At 35.9% G+C, this 20,525-nt stretch overlaps 5 protein-coding genes across 6 annotated transcripts; 4 read left to right on the top strand and 1 right to left on the bottom strand.

Moving 5' to 3' along the window:
• Positions 1–1,074: 1,074 nt before the first annotated feature.
• Positions 1,075–4,064, top strand: LOC21405975 (protein cornichon homolog 4). Its single transcript, XM_010109813.2, has 4 exons — positions 1,075–1,369; positions 2,951–3,132; positions 3,255–3,377; positions 3,733–4,064. The coding sequence occupies exons 1-4, from the start codon at positions 1,298–1,300 to the stop codon at positions 3,770–3,772; spliced, it is 417 nt and encodes a 138-aa protein (XP_010108115.1). The 5' UTR covers positions 1,075–1,297; the 3' UTR covers positions 3,773–4,064.
• A 1,279-nt stretch (positions 4,065–5,343) lies between these two features.
• On the top strand, positions 5,344–9,414 carry LOC21405974 (general transcription and DNA repair factor IIH subunit TFB5). Its single transcript, XM_024173325.1, has 3 exons — positions 5,344–5,406; positions 8,110–8,175; positions 9,021–9,414. The coding sequence occupies exons 2-3, from the start codon at positions 8,141–8,143 to the stop codon at positions 9,196–9,198; spliced, it is 213 nt and encodes a 70-aa protein (XP_024029093.1). The 5' UTR covers positions 5,344–5,406; positions 8,110–8,140; the 3' UTR covers positions 9,199–9,414.
• LOC21405973 (pentatricopeptide repeat-containing protein At4g22760) lies at positions 5,758–7,778 on the top strand. Its single transcript, XM_010109811.2, has one exon. The coding sequence runs from the start codon at positions 5,796–5,798 to the stop codon at positions 7,527–7,529; it is 1,734 nt and encodes a 577-aa protein (XP_010108113.1). The 5' UTR covers positions 5,758–5,795; the 3' UTR covers positions 7,530–7,778.
• A 615-nt stretch (positions 9,415–10,029) lies between the features above and the next one.
• On the top strand, positions 10,030–13,475 carry LOC21405971 (ATP-dependent Clp protease proteolytic subunit-related protein 2, chloroplastic). Of its 2 annotated transcripts, none has more exons than XM_024173311.1 (9): positions 10,030–10,378; positions 10,485–10,528; positions 10,634–10,703; positions 11,203–11,323; positions 11,441–11,575; positions 11,669–11,785; positions 12,454–12,522; positions 12,623–12,718; positions 12,897–13,475. In XM_024173311.1, exons 1-9 carry the CDS (start codon positions 10,302–10,304, stop codon positions 13,032–13,034), a joined length of 867 nt encoding a protein of 288 aa, XP_024029079.1. In that variant the 5' UTR covers positions 10,030–10,301; the 3' UTR covers positions 13,035–13,475. The 2 variants fall into 2 exon arrangements, with proteins under 2 accessions (XP_024029079.1, XP_010108111.1); XM_010109809.2 differs by having other exon boundaries at positions 10,032–10,378; positions 10,631–10,703; positions 12,897–13,473.
• A 1,347-nt stretch (positions 13,476–14,822) lies between these two features.
• On the bottom strand, positions 14,823–18,520 carry LOC21405970 (AT-hook motif nuclear-localized protein 1). Its single transcript, XM_010109808.2, has 5 exons — positions 18,083–18,520; positions 16,498–16,565; positions 16,171–16,302; positions 15,537–15,698; positions 14,823–15,354 (listed from the first exon to the last, which is right to left on the bottom strand). The coding sequence occupies exons 1-5, from the start codon at positions 18,450–18,452 to the stop codon at positions 15,130–15,132; spliced, it is 957 nt and encodes a 318-aa protein (XP_010108110.1). The 5' UTR covers positions 18,453–18,520; the 3' UTR covers positions 14,823–15,129.
• Positions 18,521–20,525: the final 2,005 nt, after the last annotated feature.

Genomic DNA, 20,525 nt, shown 5'->3' with positions numbered 1-20,525 from the left:
ACGCTTGCATTTCCTGCTAGAGGTTGCAACACTTGCCGACGCAGACACATACGCAGTCGCACTCGCCGCCGCTTCTCCACGCCCACTATTGCGACCACGACCTCCAGTACGTCCACCATGGCTTGGATTAGTAGATTGCATTTGCTGCGTAACAAACTCATTAGTGGGAAATTGCCCTTCTTCTACATTGTGTTGGGCATCAACGGGAATACCACTATAACCAAAAGGATCCATTATAAAAAAAAATAAGATGAATTTGATAGAGAGAGAGCTTTAGAAAAATTGTGAGAGAGATTGAGAGAGATTGAGAGAAATTGAGAGAGATTGAGAGGGATTGAGAGAGTTTGAGTGAGAAAAATGTGTGAGGGATGGGGAGTATTTATAGGGAAATTTTAGGGATAAAAAATGTTTTTTTTTTTCAAAAAAAAAGGGATAAAACGGTTAGTTTTTTGAAATTCGGGTTTCGGGCAAACTCGGGCAGCTCGGGTTTTCGGGCAAAATTCAAAAAACTAGTTGTTTTCAGGCAATTCAGGCAACTCGGGCAACTTGGGTTTTCGGGCAGAATTCTGGTAAAAATTCAAAAAACTAGCCGTTTTCGGGCAATTCAGGCAACTCGGGCACCTCGGGTTTTCGGGCAAAATTCAAAAAACTAGCCGTTTTCGGGTATTCGGGCAATTCGGGCACCTCGGGCGGGTCGGGCAATTCGGGCAGGCGGGCAAAATTCGGGCAAAATTCAAAAAAATTCAAAAATTTGGGCTTCAGGTCGGGCAATTCGGGCACACCCAATTTTCGGGTCGGGCAGTTCGGGCATGGTCGGAAAAATTCAAAAAAATTCCGGCGGACGGTGGTATACGATGGTTAGACGGCGACGGACAAGAATAGACATGTCAAATTCGGACTGCCCAAACTCGAACCCGAATTTCTTGCTTGGACGGGCGGAAATTGAGCCTGCCCGCCCGAGCCCAAAAAAATTCGGGCTTCGGGCCTTCGCAAAATAACCCCATTGATTAAAAATAATAATAATAATGATAAAAGTAAATAAAATTTGTTAGAACAAAACCAAAAGCACTCGTAGGTGACGGCGTCCCGGTAGTTGGAGATCGTCCCAATCCGCATTCTTTCCGCCGAATCCGACAGATTCTTTTCTTTTTGACGGACCAAACTTGGGCGCATAACACATCGTGCGCATCTGCAAATAGATTGAGTTGTTCTGCTATCTTGCGCTGGACACATTACCTGGAGTGAACTCGGATGCCATTGGAGGAGCTCTAGAAGCTCGAAAGAGGGAGAGAGGGCCATGGGGGATCTCTATGAGTGGCTCATCTCCTTCTTCTTTCTCATTGCTTTACTCATCCTCATCGTTTACCAGGTCTATCCCTAAACCCACCATTTTTTCTTTCCTTAACACGCCATCAATTCCTCTGAAAACTCAAAAAAAAAAAAAAAGTTTCTTCTTTTTGTTTTTTGGAGGAATTAATTATGCGATTTTTTATATTGGGTATGCTGTACCTTTTGGTTTTTTTCCCCCCTTTTTGTGGACTTTAATATCATGATTTCTAAGGAGGGTTAGGAAAGTTCTGTCTTGATAAGGATATGATATGCTTTTTTTTTCCCCCCTTCCCCCTCTCTTTTTTTTATCAAGTATGAGAAGCCTTTAGTTTTGTTTCCAAAATCAAGAAAACAAGAAAAATGAACTAACTTCCAAGCTGGTAAACCAGAAGGATTCTTCTGTTCGGTGCTTGAATTGAAATGAAATTGTGTTTTACAATGAGAAAGATGCCATCTTTGCGGGAAAATCTCATCAAATTTATGGTCATTTTGTTTTTCTTGGTTTTAATGACTTGGACAAGTTTATTTACTCTTGGTTTAATGTGTTTCAAATTATGCTTACTTATTTTTTCTCTTGTGAAGGAAAGATTATTACTTTTTTCTTCTTTACATTTCCAATCCTATCTCAAATAAAATTCTGCAGTAATACAATATAGAATTGCTTACATTCGTTGTTTTTCAGTGCTTCTCAGTCTTTTATGTTGAGTTTTAGTTTTAGTTGGAAAATGAAGACATAACTCATAAGTATTTGAGGACAGTTATTACCAAATTGATTTGAAATTTCTAGGACTATGATACAGATCCGTATCTTGAGTGAAAAACAAAAGATAAATTAAGTTCATTCCAGGTTCACGCGTTCAAGTTAATGATTTATGAAAACTTTTTTTATTTAAATTTTATTGTGAGAAAAAAATACTGTAACATATTAGAATCACGAATTCAAATAAAAGAACCAAACGGGCCTGAATTTTGGAGGAACTCAACCTCCCGAAAGCATAATGATAAAATGGCCATAATATGTATTTTCTTCCTACAATTTCATTGTCTTAAACTCCTTAAATAGAGTACAAGATAATTACAATTTAAAATCTAAAAATATAATTAAAAGCGGCCACTAATACACGTTCTCATCCCTCAGCCACCTAGAAACTCCACTACCTAGAAAATTGGAACAACTCCATCATTTATCTAAAATTCTAATCTGAACATGTTGACTAATTCAGAATAAAAGGGAAACAACCAACGTATATACTAGAAAGTTGAAAACTAACTAAACATAAAATTCTAATATTTTGGTATGTAACATACTAGATGTGTATCTATGCAACAAAACTTGACCTTAAGTTACTTAGGATGTTTATTTTGTTCCACCATTTAGTCAGAAGGTTTCTGGTATCGCCTTTTAATTGCTCGACTATAGTAGGTTTGAACTGGATCGTTTTGGTTGTAATTGAGAAAGTAATTATGCACTACCAGCAACAATCTGTATGTTAAATAAGCTGCTATCGAGCTTTTTCACGGGACTTGGGTTTGATGAAATATACTAATATTTCTGATATTTTTTGCTACTATTTAAGGAATATGGGAGAGGAAATTTAACTCTACTAAAACTTTGTTGCAGCTCATGTCCCTGGCTGATTTGGAATTTGACTATATCAACCCCTACGACTCTTCAATCCGGATAAATAGAGTGATTTTGCCGGAGTACATTACACAAGGAGTCTTGTGTGTCTTTTTCCTTCTAATGGGGCATTGGTTTATGTCGCTGTTGTGCGTTCCATACCTCTATTACAATGTGAGACTGTAAGTTTTCTTTAGTCACATATGCTGTTATGGCTTTGTGGTGTCTTGATGTTCGGAAGCTAAGAGCTAATTGTTTGTATTTGGCTAAAAGTCTCTTTTTGGTTGTTCTGAATATGAATTAGTTATTCGCGGAAGCAGCACCTCATAGATGTGACTGAGATATTCAACTTGCTCGATAAAGAGAAGAAGCAACGGCTATTCAAACTCTTTTATCTCGTCTTCCTGCTGTTTCTTTGCATATTTTGGTATGTCAACTTGACTTAGGTCTTGTTTGGTAGGAAGAAAAAGTAGAAGGAGCGATAAGGATGGGAGGATTAGAGAATTGATTTTAAGTAGAGTTTGGTAAGAGGGGATTATTGTAGAGGATATATATTTGCAAGTGATTCAAAATCCTCCATAGGACTCCAGTTTTGATTTAGAAGACTTTCAGTTCGTTTCTTTTCTCTCTATTTTTCTCAGCTAAGTTACGTGTGCTTTCTTCATTCCTGTTTTCGTTCCCTCTTACCGAACACGGTCAAGAGAAAGCCGATTGCTTTTGTAAAAACCGTATTCCCCATGGTGACTTTGGTGATGCTAACTTTCTTACATGATGTGTTGCAGGATGATCCTAACAGCATTAGAAGATCATGATGATGAGTAAAGGGGACACAATTGGTTCAACGGCCTAAATTATTTGCCTGGTGCATAAGAGTAGCTACTAATAAATTGCTATCCTTTTCCACCAAATGTTCCTTTGTAATTTGATGTTAGCTTGTGGGAATTAGTTGTGAATTTGTAAGTCCATTTTCTAAGGTGTGAAAATTTGTGGCATTTTGCAAGCTTTTTGTCATAAATGCAGATGCTACTAGGGAGCTTCTGGATTGTGTGTTCCTTGGCTTTGGCAAGTTCCATGATCATATAATATTGTGGTGATAATTTTGTTAAGTTAAATTGAAATAAACAAACATGTTTGTTTTGTTCAAACAAAAAGGAAGTTTTTTTTTTAATTTTTTTTTTGGCACTGTAAATTTTTATTTTACTGAGTAATAAATGCACACTTTTAAAAGATTTGATATTAACTTTATCTTTAACTTTTTCATACATAAATTTTTATTTTCTTGATCTAATTTTGATCAATATTGATTAATGTTACAGAAATTTTGAGTTTCCACTATGATTTACTACAAAACTATGGCTTGTTCTTTTGAGTGAAAAATTCAAAAAAATGCAACTCGAGTTACAATTTTATTCGAGTTCATGTTTTTTTAAGTTTAAACTCGAGTTTGAACTCGAATTTAGGACTAAAACTCGAGTTCAAGTTTCTCCTTCAACTCAAGTTCAGAAACTCGAACTCAAATTAATGAACAGTATTTTTTCTATTCTTAAAAATGTTATAACTTTGACGTTTTAATTCTGATTGAGATGATTTTTTTTTATGCGTTGACAATGAAAAAACGAATAAAACCCAACCCATATACCCTATTAAAATTTTTCATCAGCATTGAGTTTTTATTAAAATACTATCTAAATACAAATTCAAGTTTTGACTCACTCAAACACAAACTCAAAAAGATTCTTATCTCAAACCATAACTCAAATGTACACAACCAAACACAAACTCAAGTTACAAGTTCAACTCAAATTATAACTTAAATTTAACTCAAAAATTATACTCAAGTTAAACTCTAAAAGAACAAGCTCAATTTTTAACATACAAAAGGGAATGAGCCACTCAATCTCAAAGAAAAATAATAAATTGCTTATACGAACGTCAAAAGAAAAATAATTTTTTGTTTGCAAAAGAAAAATAATTTTTTGTTTGCAAAAAAAAAAAAAAAAAAAACTGTTTTCATTATTTTTTTAATTTTTTTTTTTAAAAAGAGAATTTCTTGTCAAGGTACAACAAAAGTTTTTTGTTTTTGGAAGAAGAAACTACAGAATTATTTTTGGTCTACCTTTTAGAATAAATTGCTTTTACAAATATTGGAGAATTCTTTTTGTTTGCAAAAATAATAATAATAACAATAATAACTGCTTTTATTTCCATAAAAAGTAACTTCTTTTGTTATTATTTAAAACGTTTTTTAAAAAAGGATAACTTCTTAATAAGGTATAAACTTCTGTTAAATTATATCTTAAAAAAAAAATTTATATGGTTATTTAACTTGAAAAAAAATTAGTAAGAAAAGAAAAAGAAAAAATGAAAATAATAAGTGAAAAAATACCAGTTAAGTGGTGGAAAAAGTGCTCGCAGAAGAAAACACAGAGATCGGCGACGGCGATTGGTTTCCACAGGTATTACCTCCTCTTTCTTCTAATTATATGTTATTCAATCCTCAATTTAATCACTTTGGTGATTTTTTTCTTCGAAAACCATTATTATCTATTTTCTCGAAGATTTGATGCATTAATTTATGGGTTCGTTTCAAACTTTTCAATGGTGTTTTAGCCAGAAGGAATTAGTCTATTTTGGCTCATGAAATATGAAGATTCCATGGCTCCGTTTGGAAACAAAATTCAAATTTACACTTTTTGTGTTTAATGAATAGCTGTTTTGTAGCTTAGTTTTTAGACAACAGTTCTCCTCTTCTTCTACACAGATTACAGTCTCTTCTTCATCATCTTTGTCATTGTTCCGCTTTGAATCCTTGAAGGACTAAGATTTGCTTGATTTATCAACCGAAATGCTGGTTCGGAAAATCAAATCCTTGCTTAAAAACAATTCTCTCACTCTTGACCAGCTAAAACAAGTTCACTCACCAATCATCACAAATGGTTTTTGCCAACTTGAGACCCTTTTCTTGCGTCAAATTCTACTCTCAACCAGTGGGAATTCCAGAGTTATTGCCCAACACATCTATGGAACCCTGTTCCACATGCAAAACCCAGATGCCTTGTCGTGGGGTTTCGCCGTTCGGTTTTTCTCCGCGAACGGGCAATTCAAAACCGCATTTTCCCTTTACGTTCACTTGCAGAGACTAGGACTCTGTCCGAGTTCATTTGCCTTTTCCTCTTCTCTGAAGGCTTGTGCGAGGATCGGGCATAAGTTGGGCGGTCTTTCGGTTCATGCCCAGGTTTATAAATATGGGGTTTGTGGCTCTGTTTATGTACAGACTGCCCTGCTGGATTTATATTCGAAAGTGGGTGACGTGAAGAGTGCACAGAAACTGTTCGACGAAATGCCTGAGAGGAATGTGGTTTCGTGGAATTCTATGTTGTCTGGATATTTGAGTTCTGGGGATTTGGAAATGGCTAAGAGGGTGTTTGATGAGATTCCGAAGAAGGATGTCGTTTCGTGGAATTGTATGATAACAGGGTATGCAAAAATAGGAAATATGGATGAGGCGATTCTTTTGTTTGAACTTATGCCTGAAAGAAATTTGGCGTCCTGGAATGCGGTGATAAGCGGATATGTGAATTCTGGGAATGTGGAATCAGCGAGAAGAGTTTTTGATGCAATGCCTATGAGAAATAATGTCTCTTGGATTACAATGATTTCTGGGTATTCAAAGTGTGGAGATGTTTTGTCTGCTCGTTTACTTTTTGACCAGATGAATGATAAAGAAATGCTTGTGTACAATGCGATGATAGCTTGCTATGAACGAAATAACCAACCAAAAGAGGCTATTGAGCTGTTCAATCAGATGCTTAAACCGGGTGTTAATATTCAGCCAGATGAGATGACTTTGACTAGTGTTATATCCGCTTGTTCACAACTTGGGTATATGGATTTTGGGCTCTGGATTGAGTCATACATGAAGCTGCATGGAATTCAAATGGATGATCATTTGGCAAATGCTTTCATTGACTTGTACGCAAAGTCAGGATACATTGACAAAGCACTTGAACTATTTCGCGGCTTGAAAAATAAGGATTTAGTTTCTTATTCTGCAATGATCTCTGGATGTGGTGTAAATGGTAAGGCAGTTGATGCAATCAAATTGTTTGAAGAGATGTTGAATGACGGTATTTGCCCAAATCTTGTGACTTACAAGGGTCTACTAACTGCCTATAACCATGCTGGTTTAGTTGAAGAAGGGTACAAGTGTTTTAACTCCATGAAGGACCAAGGGTTGTTGCCTTCAGTAGATCATTATGGAACCATGGTTGATCTTTTAGGCAGGGCAGGAAGATTGGAAGAAGCACATGAGCTGATAAAGAGCATGCCAATGCAGCCTCATGCCGGTGTTTGGGGTGCTTTGCTTCTTGCTTGTAGGGTTCATAACAATGTTGACCTTGGGGAGATTGCTGCCAGGAATTGCTTTGATTTGCAGCCTGGAAAGACTGGTTATAGTTCTCTCCTCGCCAACATCTACGCCTCCGTTGAGAGGTGGGACGACGCCGGTAGATTGAGAGGTGCTGTGGAGGAAAAAGGACTCACCAAGATACCTGGATGTAGCTGGATGGAATCAGTTTGAAGTTTTTTCAATAGGAAGATCAGGCTTATAGATCACAGCCAAACGGTTTTGGTTTTGGCACAGACACGGTGAATTGGTATTTCGGGTTCCAATTTTCCTTCAATGTTGTTAAGTGTGTCTTTGCATCACATCATGAATAAGGAGTGAAGCAAAAGTGAGACCCTGTTTCAAGTTGGAAATGTGTATGGGCCATTACGCCCATTAGTAAGGTTGGTTCTTGTAAAGAATGACGGAAGGATGCTTCATAAATAAGGGGAAATAAAAGAGAGGAAAAGTTACTCTTTCAAGAGAGATAATACATTTGTTTCCTTAAAATGGTTCCTTTTGGAAATAAAATATGTGGATAACTATATGTTGCTTGCTGTTTTTCCAATTCTTCTTTTCACATTAGTCAGAATTTTACTTCTTGTTCTTATTAAAAAAAAAATTGCCTTTGGCGCTTGAAAATAGAAATCACATGTTTGATATTTGTGTCGTTTGTTGGACAAAAAGTTGTTTTCTTTTGCATGTAAGACATTTGTGGTGGTGATTTTAAGAAGGGTGGTCTTCTCACCTCGTGGATGTTTTCTTCTTCTTGCAGTTCAAATTCTGAAGATTCCCAATAGGACGATATGGTCAATGCAACCAAAGGACTGTGCATCACCTGGTAAACTACTTATTCCAACTTTCAGCATTTCTAGCCATGTATTTGCTTGCCTTAAAAGAATGTGCTTTATCTGATTTGCGCATGAGATTCTGGTTCTCCAACTCTCTGGCTCCTCAATTTGGGACAATTTCAACTTAAGTTGCTCGAAACAATCTTTACTTGTTGGAGAATTTTTTGGTAGGGTACTGGGAAATAAAATAAAAATAAAAAAATACTGCTCTACCAGTAGTAGTACTACACTGCTCTGGACCGTTGTATCTTTTCCGGTTTTGTTAAATTTGCATATTTTTTAGTTATATATAATTCTGATGTGATCTGGAGCTTATATCCTACCAATATAGTTCTCCTTATTCATGTTGTGTGTTATTCACTATAGCAATTTTTTTAATTGAAAGTGGTTTTAGAGCTTGTAGTTTATGTATTATCAGCAAGAGTCCCAAACCCCAAGTAGATATGTGCATAGCTATTAGTTTGTCCGGTTGGATTGTGATTGTGGACAATTCTGGTTCGAAATGGAGAATTTTGTCGTGGTACATCATTTTCGAATCTAAGATCACATCGGAATCATGTTGCGGCAGAAGATGAATGAAAATTTAACCAAACGTGACGAGAATCTGAGTGTTCAAATTAATTAAGTCCTTTTTCTTAACCCTATCAAAGAATTCTCTCTCCTCACCCTCCAAGCGGGGGGGGGGGGGGGGGGGGGGAGTCCTCTTTCCTTTCTAATGGAATAGTTGGTATGTGAGATGCTATTTTGAGTTGAGCTGCTTTATTTTGTCCCTCAAATTCTTCTTCTCTTTTGTTCTGATCCGAAAGACGTTTGCTTCTAATCTTCTTTTTTGCAGTGACATACCAATGGCACAATTCATAATCAACATGAACAATTCGCTGCCTGCGTCGCAGAAATTCATAATACACGTTTTGGATAGCACCCATTTGTTTGTGCAACCCAATGCGGCTGAGATGATACGAGGTGCCATTGCAGAGTTTAGAGACCGAAATTCCTATGAGAAGCCTGCTTAAATAGTTTCATTTGTTCCCCCAATCTTCATTTACATTAGTATTTTCTTTCCAAATTCTAGCGGACCATACTTTTCTGTTGTGAAATATAACTCCTTTATCTGATCTAGTTACTTGCTTTCTTGATACGTCAATAACATGAGAGTGAGCGGTCTTTTTGCAACAATCTCATGAACACAAATTGGATTGCCATTTTGTTTTACCATATCTATTTCCGGATTTGACAAACACTTGTATACCCCCTTTCTACTTAACTACTTAACTGGGGATGGTGGTGGCGACGGGGATGGTTTTAGGGGGTGGGGATGGGGGCAGGAAATTATCCCCACCCCCATCCATCCCGATCCCATTGCCATCCCTACATGTCCGGCAAAGTCCAAACTTGTCTAGAAGTGCTTGCAAATGAGATCACAAATCTTAAGTTATTGTTGCTTTTGCATGACAATTTTGTTTTACATCATCATGTTTATTTTTTTTCTCTAAGAAAAAATAAAAATCGTAAAAAAAAAAAAAGAGCATACGAGTCATATTCTTTTTTTTTTTTCTCTTCAGTGAAGAACATTGCTACAATGCTATTTACCATCACTAATTAGTACTCGATATAAAGGTATCGAATTATAGATCCATTTGTATTAGTAGTTATAACAATAAAATTGTACTAAAATAAAAATTTAATAGACCTTAATAGAAATCTTCTAATTGAGAGCTAGATATAAAATAAAAAAAATTTTGAATTCAAAGTTTTTGTGATATAAAAAATATTATTAAAGAATCAAGTATAAAAACTAAACGCGCAATAGAAATTGTTTAGAATTTTCATTGTAACGAGATCGTCCAAACAAAGCCCTGCAAACAAGTTCACCGAGTGCGGTCCTTTCCTTAACGAAGCTCATTCCATCATATATCAATATCACGCCCGTTCATTTCCACCGTTCTAAGTCTCCAACGGCACAGATTAGTTCTATGCAAAAAGCTAATATAGTACCGCTTCTATCTGAATCCCCCTCATCTTCTTCTATACAGACTCTACTTCCTCGATCTTCATCATCTTCATCGTCATCGTCGTTTGCGTAGTGTTTACCCAGAAATTGGTGGGAAAGAGAACCATGGCCGTCTCTTTCCAAACAACTGCTTCTTCTCCCACAATTCATCCCCAACCTAGACTCTCTCACCCTCCTCCCAGGTTCTCTCTCTCTCTCTCTCTCTCTCTCTCTCTCTCTCTCTCTCTCTCTCTCTCTCTCCATTTTTCTTTAACTGCGAGGTCTCAAAATAGTCATTGTTTATGGCAGTTGTGCTACGAAGCTTTATTCGGGCTTAAAGCTTCAATCTTCAGGTATGCTTTCTACTCGCTTTCCTTGCTCTTATATGTTTTTGTATTATTAGTTAATTCATATTTTATCTCCGTTTCTTATCATTTTCCATTTTTTTAATGAAGGAGTTTTTGGAGCCGGAAAACCTAACTTGACGGCTGAGTTCTACAGAAAAGTGCATAAGAGTCTTCAGCCTAGGTAATTTGTTGTACAAGCTTGTCTATTTTTTGCCAAATTTGCTTTTGGAATTTCATGGGCTGGTTCCAAAGTTTTGCTTTTTGAATCATTAGAAAATATGTATTTTTCAAGCATATTGTAGCTTTGGAAGTGTGATTAAAAAATGCTTTTTTTCCCGTATTTAGTTATGCTAAAACAATTGAATGTTAAAATGGGTTTTCATTTTCATTCTTTTTGACGACCTAAGTAGGCTTTTGGATTATTGGCTTGACATTGTAGCGAAGGAAAGGGATAATCTTGAGCTGATTTCGTTCCTTATTTTACCCGTTTCTCTTGGATAACTTTTAGTCATTTAGTTTCGGTTTTAAGCAGAATGTGGACGCAATCTCATATTGCCGTAGTGCTCTGACAAATGAAGAATGTGTCATTTCTTTGCGAGGAAAAATCCGTCTTTGCAAGTTATTTCATTTTTGTAAATCAGTGTGTTGCTCTCAGGAATGATAGCTATTGGTTCTTGTAGGACCCGAAACCATAAAGCAACAAGAGCACAAGTTGGAATGATGCCTATTGGGACACCAAGGGTTCCCTATAGAACTCCTGGTGAAGGATCTTGGCAATGGGTTGACTTGTGGAATGCCCTGGTACGTTTTTAGCTCTATTTCTCTGTGAGCCGACATTAAGGTTTTTCTTTTCTGCAGTTTTTTCAAACTGATTGAGATTATATCCTCTAAGCAATACACTGAATTTTGAGAATGCAGTATAGAGAACGTGTCATCTTCCTTGGGCAAAACATAGATGAAGAATTTAGCAACCAAATTCTAGCGACCATGCTGTACCTTGACAGTGTTGATAACAAAAGGCTCTATTTGTATATAAATGGTCCCGGTGGAGATGTGAGTTCCTCGTAAATTTCTAAATTATACCTGTTAAAATGGAATCGGTCTCCGTTTTTCTTGATTTTCTGCTAAAACTTCCGCTGCTTGTAGCTTACTCCAAGTATGGCTATCTATGACACCATGCAAAGCTTGAAGAGTCCTGTTTGCACGCATTGTGTGGGTTATGCCTACAATCTAGCGGCCTTTCTCCTTGCAGCTGGAGAAAAGGTAATATATCTTGCTTGTAAGTTCATCTTAATAAAATCCTTAACAATATTGCCTTACATGAGGTATTAGTAATTTAGTAGTGGCAGATCCAGGAAATTTTTCAGTGGGTTCACAATACAGAAAATATATAAAAATAACTTTTTTATTGATTGGGGAGATAGTTTTAAGTTTCTATTATTGATTGTGTCCGGCACAATTATACTTTAATGAGGGAGGAATTCAAATTTTACATAGAGTTTATGTATACAAAATAAAAATCTTAAAATCTTAGTGGGGTCATGTGCCTCTACTCAGATGCATGTGGTTCTTCCACTGGTTATTAGAGTTTATAGAGCTAATGAATGCTAGAATGTTTAGTACTTGGGAAGTGAGACCTACAATTTGTGTGCTTGGCTAATTGAAGTTTGATTAAGGACTAATGCTACAGCTTAGCGGATTTTATACATCCCCTCCTCCATGACACCACATTCGGTGGGACTAGCCCTCATAAGTCAGGAATTTATGGAGTGATGGTGACGATAGTATTTCTATTACAATCGCATAGGCTTCTTTCGAATATGTAGTTTAGCAACCTCGGTGAATTTATGCATTGTTTGATTCAACTTTTTTGTGGGCTTTAAATTCATGTACACTATGTCAATTACATTTTCTTTTTCTGCTTTGTTAAGGCTAATCGGTATGCGATGCCTCTATCAAGGATATCATTGCAATCTCCTGCGGGAGCTGCTCGTGGTCAGGTAGTAATCTATGTAAATAATACTGTAAAAGGCTACCATATATACATTTTTATGTTTGCTAATTTTGGTCCTTGGCATGCTCACTATATTTGTATGACAGGCTGATGACATTCAGAATGAAGCAAATGAACTTCTAAGAATTAAAGATTACCTTTTTAATGAGTTGGCTAAGAAAACAGGCCAGCCAGTTGAGAAGGTTAGTTCAACGAATTGATCAAAGATTGATATCCTATTTGTCATTGAGGGCTCTGAATATGGATTCCATTTTGTGCTATTTATGTTTCAGATTTTTTCTATTTCTTGATTTGATGACTATTAGCAACTTCTGAGAACAATTATTATTTGCATATTGTTTTTGCAATGTGATTGTGCAGATTAACAAAGACTTGAGTCGGGTGAAGCGCTTTAATGCTCAGGAGGCTCTTGAATATGGACTGATTGATCGCATCGTCAGGCCTCCTCGCATTAAGGCTGACGCACCACGCAAAGATGCAGGAACAGGTCTTGGTTAGTGAATTTGTTGCTCACCTTCCAGATTTTCTGATACCAGGTGTAGGGTTGAGAATGCTTCCGAAGTTTATTTTGTGCTTCTGTAATTGGCTATAATCTTGTTGTTAGAAACCGTTGCATAGAAAGTTGTCTGTTTTTTTACATTTAAATCACACTTATATAAAGGATTTTTTTTTTTTTTTTGGGGGGGGGGGGGGGGGGGGTACTACAAAACTTGTATGATGGAGTTTGGAAAGCATTATTATTATTATTACTACATGTGGCTTATTTGGATAAAAACGACATCCACAAACGCTGTGTTGTGTAATTCGGGGGAAAATACGAGTGGTCGTTTTTCCTTTTTAATCACATAGAAGGACGACATTTTTAAGTAGTGAAAATGAATGTCGTTTGGGTGATGTTGCTTTCTGAAACGACACGTATTTTGTTCAAAGTGACTGAACTACGTCTTTTTTTTCGATGTCGTTTTTAGAATATGTCGGCTTGCTCGATGTCGTTTTTCAAGTGTAAAATGTACCTCGTTTCCGTGAATTTCGCTTTCTAAACATGTTTCTTCAAACGTTCTTTAAAGATGTCGCTTGGATGCTTCTCTTTCTCAAAATAATATAAAATAAAGGTGCCATTGGGAGATAAACGGCATGTGGTTTATTTCAATGTTTATTTCAATTGATAATGAAAACGACATGTAGTTTATTCTGAATGTCGTTTTTGTTTTTAGTCTGAAGCGAAAAACGACATCCTGCATATATCCGTTAGGTTCTGATCTTTGATTTGATCTCCTTAAGAAAACGGACAGAGCTTGACTTTTACTTTTATTTACTCCAAACTATTTTTTTACAGATTCAGTTCTATTTCATTTTGACTTGACTTCTCTGCGGCACATGTATAACTGGGTTCCACAAAATTCTCATTCAGTCTAGACCACTCAAATATTTCATGGATCATTCCATGAAATATTCATATTAATGACAGATCACCCCCTAGATTCGCGGTTTCACTTCTTTATACATTTTCAACTCATAATCAAATTTTGTTTAGAAACATTATTTGTACGTCATAGTAAAATGACAGCTTTCTTAAAATACTAAAATCTTTTGTGCTCTTGTCATTGACCTCGTTTTCCGCTTAGTAAACTGTACAATAATTTACTGTAGCCAGTCGGGTCAAATAGATTAATGTTACAGGGCATTCAGTAACACCACCCATTAATAGAAAGTAAATCTCGTAAAATAAACCCACAAATATGATCTATTTTTTATTAGTGGTGTTGTTAATTAAGCACTAGTGATGCCTCCGAGCATTTTCTCGGTCAAATAAGTTAGTGTTCTTATTTCTTCTCAAACACAACATGAGAGGGCGACTCTTCATCCGAATTGTTTAATTGTACTGCCCTTTGACTTTCTTTGTCTTGATGATGATTATGCTGAGTTATTGTCTTGATGTTGAGATCATCTGACTTAAAAGCTGTAATTGTCATGCTCTTACCCTCACATGACAACTTAAAGCAAAACAATTTCTTTGGTCTGTGCTACTAATGTTGCAAAAGAAACGTTCTTGAGAATATTTACATGTTGAGTATGACATATTTCACAAGTCTTGATAGGATATTGATTAAATTGGAGGCAATCGTGGGTGACTGACAAACTACTAATTTCTATCTTTTATGTGGGCAATTGAGATTTAATCTCAGAAATTTCACTTAGGCTGAATTTAAAGCAACCTAATAAAAGCATTTTAGAAGAGAGAGATTTGCGAATACCAAAAAAACAAACTTTCAAATCACAATGATCGAGTCCAAAGAAAACGAAAGATTCAGATGTCGAATATTACACCAAACTAATCTAATTTTACATGACACCACCAACAACAATAACAACAACAGCCGAAACCTACCTAAACAGCTAATAGAAATATAACCTCTCAAGGTAAACTAAAAGGGATTAAACGACGGCTTGAAAACGACATGCTGGTACTACATGTCAGTAAGTTTTACAGACGAATAAACAACGGAAGTGAGATCCAAGGGTTGAAGTTTGGTTGCCAATGCGGTCAGTGAAACAAACTTCGTACTGCAACTACAGGAACCGGTTCTCTAGGTCACCCTCCAGGCAAAGACACATTGATGTCGGTCGACTTGCTCTTTGAATCTGCGGGCAAGGGAGACCAACTCTCCGCGCGGAAGGAACCCGAGAGGTTTACTTTTGGAGCAGCACTTGATATAGGAATGGCCGCGGTTGGCGTCACACTTGTGATGTATTCATGCTTATGTTTCTTTTGCTTTTGCTCGTGCTGATTCCCAGCCAAAAAACTGCCTACTACAACCTATGACAAGACCAACAAAATAATGTTGAAAAGTCGTGTTTGCTCGTATTCTGATGGCACTTAATCAGTTGCAATGTTATTATTTAAGATCAAACTACAGGTCAGGGCTAAATGTAGAGATCTCAGAACTATAAACAAATTCCCGTGATGTTAAAAGAAATCATAACAGAAAAAAGCCAAACCTGCACAGGACTTGCAGCAACTAATAGCCCAGCAACTCCACCTCCAACGACACGCCCATCTGGACTTGCCAAAGAGACGCTCATCCCACCAGATCTGCTTCTTGTTCCGCCCGTTTCGTTGGGCATGAATGAACCAGACAAGGAAAGTATTTCAAAACGGCCCTGCAAGAACATGAGTATAAACAACGGAGTCAAATTTATAGCAGAAAATTTAATTACTTTCGTTCTAAAACAGAAAAGGGAATCACGGTTGGGTGGCGGAAGATTTTTTGAAAGCTTTCATGCGTGAATTGAATCGTGAATATCAGCTAATCACTTTGGAAAGTTCAATGTAAAATAATGGTTTTGCAGGATAAGCATGCTTGTAATTCAACTCTTGTGTACAAGCTGTAGAGAGTTTACAGTGCTAAGGAAAATAGTGGCCTCCTACATAACTAAATGGTCATCGGAGGCGTCGTGGCGTAACAAGTCTAAGGCATGGTAACAATTTTAATAAATTTATTTAATAGGATAATGAAACTATTATCGTCATAACTAATTGTAAGAGCTATTGATAAATCTCTCTACAAAGCTTCAGAATCCACCATTATTGGACCAGGAGAAAAATATCAAAAGAAGGGATACATGGCGTCACCTCGTATGTCAAAGTACCCCCAGAAGAATCAGGCTGACGAAGCGTAACACTTGATATTACACCATTCGCAGAAAGTATGCATATAGCCCGAGGCCCTTGTTGAGAAAATGATATTATCTTCATCGTCACGTCCTAAAACAAGGAGAGAGAATGTTGCCGTCATAATGAGTCATCGTGAATGCTCAAAACAATCAATCAAGTTGGAAGCAAATAACGGAACTTTCAGAAAAAGTTACTAAACTGAAGCTCATCATTTATCAATTTCCTTTCAACCAAGAAATACCATAAACACAAAAGACGAGAGATGAGAGATTTTAAAAGAAATACCTCGCCAGCATTAACAGTGATGATATGTGGTGTAAAATTAGCACCAACAGAGCAAGCAACCCATTCACCTAAACAAATGCTCATAAGATTAGTGACCAGAGGCTGTTCCATTTTAGGACAAGCAAAAACACTACTAATGATTCGGAAGCAATCAATTAATAATATCCAATTTTTCCTTCAAGTTTCAATCATATATCTGACCACTTGCTTTTCTGACAGTTAAAATTTAAATGGCACTATTTTTATGAACCCTCACATTTAGCCCTTGATTCCAGGAAATGACGGAACAATACTTCAAAAAATAGTTAATACAGAACCCTGTTTCTATGTTACTGTTGGCACCTGAGATCAGTAAATTGAAGCAGAAAGTTTTGGTTTGTTGTTGTTTTTCTTTTTCAAAGGCGGCTATGATTCTTCATTTGGAGTACTAAGCTCCGTTAAAAAAAAATAAAATAAAATAAAAATAAAAATAAAAAAACGAGTGAGTTTCCATGATATTTGGAATCACAGCTCGATGCGTTAAAACCGATATTTGAAAGATGTAAACTTTATTCATTGCATTAGACAAAAAACGCAACAATAGATGGATCATCAAGAAGGGAAAAAAGAACATATAAAAGAAAATTTAAATAGATCTGTATGAATTATTTCGCTTATTACTTCTTATTTTATATTAATCAAAATTGTTATATATCTTTCAAACTCCACAGGCTATATCTTCTCTGCTTATGAAGGTTATTATTGCTTAATTCTTCCGTCCATCATCTACAGATTCCATTGAAAATTAGTTCACTAAACTCGATCTAATAAATAAGAGCGAGGTACAAGAAGAGGATAACTAGAAAACTTTTCTGCCAAGTTGGTGAAAAGGAATCATTATACAAGATAACACTAGAAATACCAATAATCTCTAATAAATACAGTCTGATTCCAAGAAACCAAACAAGACAGCATCTCTTCAGGAGTAAACATATTCAACTTTTATTTTCTTCCTTTTGGCAGCAGATCAGATCAGATCAACCAGCAAGTTAAGAAAAAAAGTTTTTTTTTTCTTTTTATCAACTTTCAAGCTTAAACATCAGTTGCAGAAACTTTTTATTTTGCACAGAATTTCCTCACTTCCTAAACTGACCTCTAAAAGGTGAGTGAGATGATAGAATTGCCAAAGGACACTTCACACTAGGACAGGCATACCTAGAAGATTCCATCATTCTTATACCAACCAAACTTAAAAACTCTCTCTCTGTCTCTCACTCACTCATTTATCTTTTCAGAACTACCACACAAACAAACACACACTCCAAGATCTCTCTAACAAGGTTATGTGTATCCAATCAGAGGACCCACAAATCTACCCAACAAGAATCATCCCATAAATGATCAATCCAATCTCCAAAAGGGTTATTATGCTTACAAGCTACTCTCATCAGCCAACCCCCATATAATAGTAACAACATATTATCAATATAAGCCATGAAAACAAGCACAAAACACCTCAAATTCAAAAGGGTGCATGAAAAAAGACACCATTTTTACACTTAAAACTCAAAAGGGTACATAACAAAGGACATGATTTTTTCATTACCTAAATTCTCAAGCTCATACTTGGTCTTGTTAACCGAGCTCGGCGGCCGGGCTTTTCCTCCTCCTCCGCCGCCGCTGCCGCGCTTCTCCGCCGAGAAGTCGATTATGGGAGGCGGCGCCGACGAAGATATGGGCTTGGGAGACAAAGCCATAGCCACAGAGCCGTCTGGCCTGTACTTCCTTGGTCTTCCTCTCTTCTTCTTCACCGGCAAAATCATCGCCGCCGCCGGCGGAACCAAGACGGCCGGTTGAGGAGCTGATCCGGCCGTCTGAACCGGGTTGTCGGACCTCGGAGCGACATGGTAGTCCGAGGGAGCATCTGATCCCACCACTGTAACCCCACTAATACTCACACCTTCTCTTCCCTCCATCGATAAAAACCAAAAAAATAAAAAAAATAAATAAGGTTTCTTTCTTTCTTTTTTTCAAAAAATTTCAACTCTTTGTCAAAAACCCATATTTATTTCCTTAATCTCAGAAACTCAGAAATAAATTAAGGAAAAATGAAAAACAAAACCCAGAAAAGAAAAAACGAAAAAAAAATATGGAGCTTGAGGTGATACTTGATATAGCTTTGTGAAGCTTCTTCTCCTTTAAAGTGTTGAAGAGAACAAAGAAGCTATAAAGAAAGGTTAGTTTTTTTTTGGAGTTTTCAGAGGATTAGTTGATAATATAGAGCTTGGAGAAGAAGATGATGCCTAGAAAATTTTTTCATTGTGAAGAAAAAATTTTCATTTTTTTTTAATAATCAGTTTAGAGAATGGAATGAGATTATTGAAAGAAAGATTTTTTTTTCCTGGGCTCTCTGTAATTTTTTTTTTTTTATTTTGTTGTTTTGAATGGAAAATGGTTAGATAATAATAAGAAACCTTGTTTTTCTTGTTCAGCTAATTGGGTTCCTAACTCTCTTAAGACTATCAGAATTTAGATTAAAAAAATAAATTAAATAAAAATAAAAGGAGAAGAGGAGAAGAGGAGGAAAAAAAATATATTGAATGATGGGCATTAATGAATATTGTTGTGGTGATTTAATATTTTATGTTAAAAATATAGATATTTGGGTTTTGGTTGGAATCTGGTGACTTGTGAGAAATAATATATAAAGTAAAATTGGAAGTGGGTGGGGATTTTCTTATTCTTCTCTAATTTTATATACTTTTTGCTTGAAAATTGGGCAAAAGTGAAATAATGGTAATTATTATTGTTCTTATTTTTGTTATATTTTTTAGGTGAATGGAAAAAGTAAAATTAGGTTGCCAAGGCAAGAAGAAATTGTCTAGAAAAGGGAAAAAGATAGGGTGGCCTAAGGCAAGCATCAACTTTTTGGATTATGGCAAACATAATCTGGCACAAGCAAGATAATAATAAATACCGTCAGCAAATCATAAAAAAAGCCAAGTGAAAATCCCATTTCATTTCATAATTTTGTTTTATTCTTCAACTGTTTTGTGCAATAATATGTAGTAGTCTTGTAAATTACGGTTTTCTCTTAGGAGAATAGGGAAGTGAAGAAAAGCCACCAAAGGAGTTTTGAAGTGCTTGAGGGAGGGTAAGAGCCAAGAAGAAGTAAATAGTGTTGTTCATTTTATTAGCCAACCAAAAAAAAAAAAAAGTGTCGTTCATACTTGGAAAAATATTATATAAATGCATATACATATACATACATACATACATAGAAATAAATAAAAGAATAGTTGCTCTTGCTCATATGGATGATGATGCTAAACCTTGAATGTTACTCCTTAATTTTTTCTTTTAATGATCTCCTCCCTAAAATATTAAGAAGCATATGAGTGCAAACTCATTTGATAAATTGTGTACGTTTTTTATATAATATATTTGTAAACTTTATAAATTAAAGCGTCCATACTTTGTGTAAACTCAACTAGGCGCCACTAAATTTGAGTTTAGTGAAATATAATTTTGAACTCATAACTCATAACACTAGTAAGTTTGGAGAATCTTGATTATATCGATAGAAATAATAAAAAAAAAAAAAAAAAAAAGTAGATGATTCTTATAAACATACAAAATTACCCATGTGAATACACACATGACCATTTTATTTAAAGGAAAGTAATAGTGAGCTTAAATGTAAGTTACTCTTTGCTTGCAATTTACTAGTGGCTTTTTAGTATTTAATCCTTGACCATCATTTCAGTTTTCCCTCCACAAGACAGATGGAGAAGTAGGGTTTGAAGTTTGAACGTTATTCATCAATTGGAAGAAGATTTATTTATTTATTTGGTAGAGGAAGGAGATTTATTTATTAACCATTAAAAGAAGTGGGGAGTTAAAGTAGAAAGTGTTGGCTTGAAGTAGAAGCATACACAAATAAAATAAAATAAAAATTGTTTTGTTTATGCAGGCCTTTCCACAAATAAGCTTCCAAGAGGGCCAAATGGATTAGGCAATTATTCTGATGAATGCTTTGCATGTGATTT

The sequence above is a fragment of the Morus notabilis genome, unplaced genomic scaffold (genome assembly GCF_000414095.1).
Source record: "Morus notabilis unplaced genomic scaffold, ASM41409v2 Scaffold87, whole genome shotgun sequence".
In the NCBI taxonomy this organism is placed as follows: domain Eukaryota; kingdom Viridiplantae; phylum Streptophyta; class Magnoliopsida; order Rosales; family Moraceae; genus Morus; species Morus notabilis.
The sequence above is the reverse complement of the archived record's forward strand: the minus strand, read 5'-3'. Positions and strand labels throughout refer to the sequence as shown.